Raw genomic sequence first — 5,698 nt, 5'->3', positions numbered from 1 at the left:
ATTCTCTTGCCTCAGCCTCCCAAGTAGCTGGCACTACAGGCGCCCACCACAATGCCCAGCTACCAAACAAAATATTCTTGATCATCAAGTTAAACTTCCTAATTTTACAAATGAGGAAAATGAGTCTTAAAAGTTAACAAGAAAAACAAGATTTTTCCAAGGCCGCACGCAGCTAGTTAGTTAATTTGAGAATCAGGAATAGATCCCAGATTTCTGAACTGCTAGGTTTCTTAGTTTCTTTTATTCTGCGACATGGAATGCCTTTCAGAACCAACAACTGGACAGAACAGAAGGAATAAACTATCAGGCAGCCACAGAACTTATGGGGAACCCCCCCCAACTACAAAAATAGGAGATTCCTACTTACTCCCATTTACATCCATTCATTGAACACCTACCTTAATTGGGACTGGAATTGTGCTAGACATTTGGGCGCTACAAAGAGGAACAAGACACAGTCTATCCCTAAGAGGCTTACAGTGTAGTAGAGGGAGGCATATAAACAGATGTTTGTCAGTTATAATCCTAAACTTGTGTCAAAATACAAAAAGAGCTGAATATACTGTTTGTAGCTGTGACATTTAATATTTTTGGAATTCTGTGCTCGCTTCAGCAGTACATATACTCTAATTCTGGAATTCTTAGGTTCTTTGCCACAACAAACGCTTCAAGGCAGGGCTAGTGCAGTGTTATTAGTACTATTTCAAAATACATGTTAAGATAAATTTAGTTGAAAAAAATGCCACTTTGGTAACTGTCAATTGAGCCGTTCCCAAACCACCCTCTTAGCTAGTCGGAAACGCGCGTGAGGCTGGAGAAACGAACATCCGGCGAGCTCAGACATTTCGGGGGTCACTTTTACTTAGAGATACCCTTAGGGACGCCTAAGGGCGCGGTGCACGTTGGGACTTGTAGTCCTACCGGCACCGAGGGCCCTGCAACTCCACGTAGACTGTACTTCTTCCCTTTAAACTTCCTGGCCCAATAGTTACATTAAGCCCTAACCTAAAGTACAACTTGATAAATCTCACCTCATTCTAGGTTCGCTATTCTTCTACTTGGCTCATCCTGTTCAACACTGCAACAGACAGCATTCTCCTTCACAAGCCTCAAAGATAAGGGTCCGCCCTCACTAGTGGGCGGAGCCTTCGGTTCGGAGCTCGGGATTGGCCAGATTTTGACGAGAGGAGGCGTTTTCACATCCACTTGCGGATATGCACACTGTGGTAAAAAAAGTAAGTCCTTCACTTTGGTACGCCCCTTCGCAAAGGGAAATCTCGCGATATTTCGGCCGAAGGGCCCGAAAGACGCATAGAGCGGCCGAGAACAGTGAGGGTGGCGGGCACCGGGGCCGGGAGGGATAAGGTCAGGCGGGGAGGGAGCGCGCTTGCTGTCAGCGCCACTTGGGCTCGGTCAGGACCGGCTGCCCGAGCCCCAGAGGAAGCGTGTGGATAGTGCGGCCCTGCCCGGGTCGCGGCCGGTGAGTGGACCCCTAGCTTCACCTGGGCTGGCGCAGACAGTGACAGGTGCGCGGAGGAGCGCGGCGCTCCGCCCGCTCGCTCACCGGCCCGCCCCCTCCGGGCCTCGCCCTCCAGGGCTCTGGGTCAGGCGTGGGCCCCAGCTGAGCGGCTCTAGCTCTCGGCGCTTGTTGCTGTCGCTGCCTAAGAGCGGCCGCCGCCCCTAAGGGAAGGAGGGAGGGAAGCGGCCACTGACCCTAGGCATGAGCTGGACGCGGTGTCCGTTGCAGAACTAAGGAGCCAACATGAACCTGCACCAGGTGCTGACCGGGGCTGTGAATCCTGGGGACCACTGCTTCTCCGTGGGCAGCATCGGCGACCAGCGCTTCACGGTGAGTGAGGGAGGTTACCGCGTCCCCCGTGGCCGGTCCGCTACCCTAAGCCAGCTAGGCTCGGCCACAATGACCGGCGGAGGCCGAGAGCGCCTCGTCGCCCCCACCCGAGTCCCTGCCGCTTAGGGCTGGACAGACCTGTCCTCTGAGAACGAAAGAGGCAAAAACATTTCGATCATTGAGGTACTGTATAGAGTCTGAAGTTAGAATGTTTTGTAGGATTTTTTCCCAAAGTTTTTAGTGTCATTTCCTTGGGCCAGGGTAGTTTACCAAAGTCCTTTATCTGAAAATCTTTGTTGAATAACGAGTTGAGGGCTTTTTATTATCTTCTCTATACGCCCACATTGTTAAAGTTAGAAATAGTTGCAATTGGTTTCATTTTTTACATTAAGGTCAAGTATCTTTGTACTTAAAGAGAATGGATTCTTAAAATAGTTACTGATTGCTGTCAACTAGAACTGAGTAAAGATATAATGAAAACAGGGCATTTCATTTGTGTCAAATTCGCAGAGGTGTAACTTTGGAAAGAACGTTTTCTTATGTTACAAAATACTTACTGAGTATTTTTCAGTAACTTGGTAATTTCCAGTTAAAGTTTAATGAAAGTGACTTGCTTTTCATACAAGGAAGAGAGCCTCAAACTTCTGGCTACTTACAACATAGCATTTTCTGCCTTAACGGTAGTTTTTGTAATACTTTCGAACTTTGTGTCAGGACTGTACATAATATCCTTTACCTAAACACATTTGTAATGCTGGTGATTTTAACCACAACTTATGTAGATATCTCTTTAGTTATGATTAAAAGTAAAACTTAATTTTTATGTGAAACAAAGTAAACAACTTAACAGATGCCTCAGGTTTAGGTGTCCTAAATTTGTAATCTTATTGTCTACTTTTAACTTTGTAGCTTTTGTCATTCAGAATAAACAATAGTCAGCATTTAACATGGTTTAGGCATTAAATGCTTGAATTGTGCTTCTAGAGTTGTGACAGCAAGCACTTTGCTTTCAAATAGAGACTGTACCTCCCCTGTAGAGTGACTCATACACACCTTAGTTTGTACTGCACATTAGTAATTCTTGAGATTCTAATTCTAAATGTTTACCTAGCCTGAATACTTGGGAGAAGAGTGATCTCTGAAGGTCTCAGTGAACTACTGTAGTCTCCTTAGAGCTGGGCTCTCAGCTCCTGGCATTTAAAAGAGGGAAATAAATACCATCCTTAGGAGATTTTCTGAGTGGGAGATTACAGGATAGTTCAGTTACGGTCTTTGCTGTCTGTCTATTCATAAAACTTTATTAGTGCTTTTTCCATTGCTAATTTAAAGAACTTTTTCTAAGAAATGTCCAGAATCTGGCTCGGTGCCCGTAGGACAGTGGTTATGGTGCTGGCCACATACACCGTGGCTGGCGGTTTTGAACCCGGCTGGCTGTGACAGCTAAACAACAATGACAGCTGCAACAACAAAAAAAATAGCGGGGTTTTGTGGTGGGCACCTGTAGTCCTAGCTACTTGGGAGGCTGAGACAGGAGAATGCTTAAGCCCAAGAGTTAGAGGTTGCTCTCCAGAGGGTGACATAATGAGACTGTCTCAAAGGAAAAAAAAAAGGGGGTGGTGCTTGTGGCTCAGTGAGTAGGGCCCCAGCCCTATATGCCATGGGTGGTGGGTTCACACCTGGCCACAGCAAAACTGCAACAAAAAATAGCCGGGCATTGTAGGGGACACTCCAGCTACTGGGGAGGCTGAGGCAAGAGAATCGCCTAAGTCCAAGAGCTAAAGGTTGCTGTGAGCTGTGAAGCTACAGCACTCTACCAAGGGCAATGAAGTGAGACTCTGTCTCTAAAAAAAAAAAAACCAACCTAGAATATGTGTAAACAGTGGTATGAACTTCAAAGCATATACAATATGATTGCCTGTTTATATACCTGGATGCATCCCTCTATAAAAACCTTGCCAAATACTTCCATGTTATTTTTAAGGAGAGGTTAGTCAATGTGCCAAGGATTATATGGTCATCTTTATACCATCAATGTAGCTTGTTCTCAGTTCTGTTGAAGTTTAAAGTTCTTTTCTAGGCCAGGTATGGTGGCTCATGCCTATAATGCCAGCACTCTGGGAGACCGAGGCAGGAGGATTGCTTGAGCTCAGGAATTCCAGACCAGCCTGAGCAAGGGCAAGACCTGGTCTCTACTGAAAATAGAAAAACTAGCTGGGTGTCGTGGGGGATGGCTGCAGTCCCAGCTATTGCAGAGGCTAAGGCAAGAGGATTGCCCAAGCCAAAGACTTTGAGGTTGTTGTGAGCTATGGTAACACCTTAGCACTCTACACAGGGTGACAGAGGGAGACTCTGTCTCAAAAATAAATAAATAAAGTTCTTTTTCACAGAGCAGGTTTTAGTCATCTCCCATCAAGCCTACTTTAGATTTCTATCAGAAGCATTTCAGTAAATAAATTAAAAATAATTTTTCTTCTTTTATTTTTAGTATAAAGAGTCCTAGTTCTCTTTAACCTTGGTGCAGTTTCAGTGTTAACAATCATGGTTTTCTTTTCAGCCAATCTATCCTCTTTAACATTAAACTGGCAGTTCTGTTACAAATTAAGTTTCTTGGGACCCTTACATACACCTTAAATTTATCTCTGTTAAAATTGCCCTTTTTTCTTCTCTCATGTTAAAAAGCAGAATCTATTGTCTACTTGTTGAGTTTTGGTTTTTAACTTCTTTTTGACTTCTCTTAATGGTAGATGGCATGTAAAGACTAGTAAGTCCCTCTCAAATTTATTTTACTTAAGATAAGGGCATGAGATCTTCCTCTCTCAGGCCCCCCTGAAAAATTCTTTTATCCTTTTCTGCTACTTTAATGCCTTCTTTTAGGACAGTCCTATATTTATAATTCTGCCCTTTTCATGTTTGCAGATAACTTACCTGTTCTTACTTTGAAAGATTATAAGATAGGAGATCTATTTTCTGCATAAAGTCTGACAGGTTTTGAATTGAACTGAAATTGAATGCCAGTTCTTATGTTTTCTAGATTTTAAAATATGCAGTTACTAATTTAGTTTAGTATATGTATCTGTATATTAGATACTTTTTTACTACTTAAAGTGGCATCAAATTATTTTGACTTCGTTCTTTTTTTTTTTTTTTTTTTTTTTGAGACAGTCTCACTCTGTTGCTCCAGACGAGAGTGCTTTGGCATCAGCCCAGCTCATAGCAATCTCAAGCTCCAGGGTTCAGGTGATCCTCCTGCCTCAGCCTCCTGAGTACCTGGCCCTACAGGCACCCACTACAATGCCTGGCTAATTTTTCTATTTTTAGTACAGTCCGGTGTCTCACTCTTGCTCAGTTTAGTCTGGAACTCCTGAACTCAGGCAGTCCTTGCGCCTCAGCTTCCCAGAGTTCTAGGATTACAGGCGTGAGCCACCATACCTGGCCCTGACTTTGTTCTTAGAAAGAAAGCTTTTTTTTTTGTTTTTTGGTTATTTTTTGAGACAGAGTCTCACTATGTCGCCCTTGGTAGAGTGCTGTGCTGTCACAGCTTATAACAACCTCAAACTCTTGGGTTTAAGTGATTCTCTTCCCTCAGCCTCCCAAGTAGCTGGGACTACAGGTGCCTGTCACAATGCCTGGCTAATCAGAAAGTTTTTAGTAGGCAACAACTGTGTGTCCCATACTCATAATGCACTTTATTTGTATTTTAATTTTATCATTAACCAGTCCTGACTTGTGTATGTGATTTCCATGGCTTTGTTGTGGACATGCAGAACCGTGATTGAGAGATTGGTGGCACCCTATAATATGGTTAGGACCTCCACAGGCAGGTTCTTTTATACTCTTTTTTTTTTTTTT

At 43.8% G+C, this 5,698-nt stretch overlaps 1 protein-coding gene across 1 annotated transcript in view; it reads left to right on the top strand.

The window, feature by feature from the left end:
• The first annotated feature begins 1,325 nt into the window (after nucleotides 1–1,325).
• DMXL1 (Dmx like 1) overlaps nucleotides 1,326–5,698 on the top strand; it is a 157,712-nt gene continuing 153,339 nt past the window's right edge. Inside the window, exons 1-2 of the mRNA XM_023512698.1 lie at nucleotides 1,326–1,480; nucleotides 1,748–1,849. Of these exons, the coding sequence (XP_023368466.1) occupies nucleotides 1,763–1,849 (87 nt within the window). The 5' untranslated portion in view covers nucleotides 1,326–1,480; nucleotides 1,748–1,762. The remainder of the gene's footprint in view (nucleotides 1,481–1,747; nucleotides 1,850–5,698) is intronic.

This window comes from Otolemur garnettii, unplaced genomic scaffold (assembly GCF_000181295.1).
Source record: "Otolemur garnettii isolate 467f Iridium unplaced genomic scaffold, OtoGar3 scaffold00030, whole genome shotgun sequence".
In the NCBI taxonomy this organism is placed as follows: Eukaryota; Metazoa; Chordata; class Mammalia; order Primates; family Galagidae; genus Otolemur; species Otolemur garnettii.
This window is presented reverse-complemented; position numbering and strand designations above follow the sequence as displayed.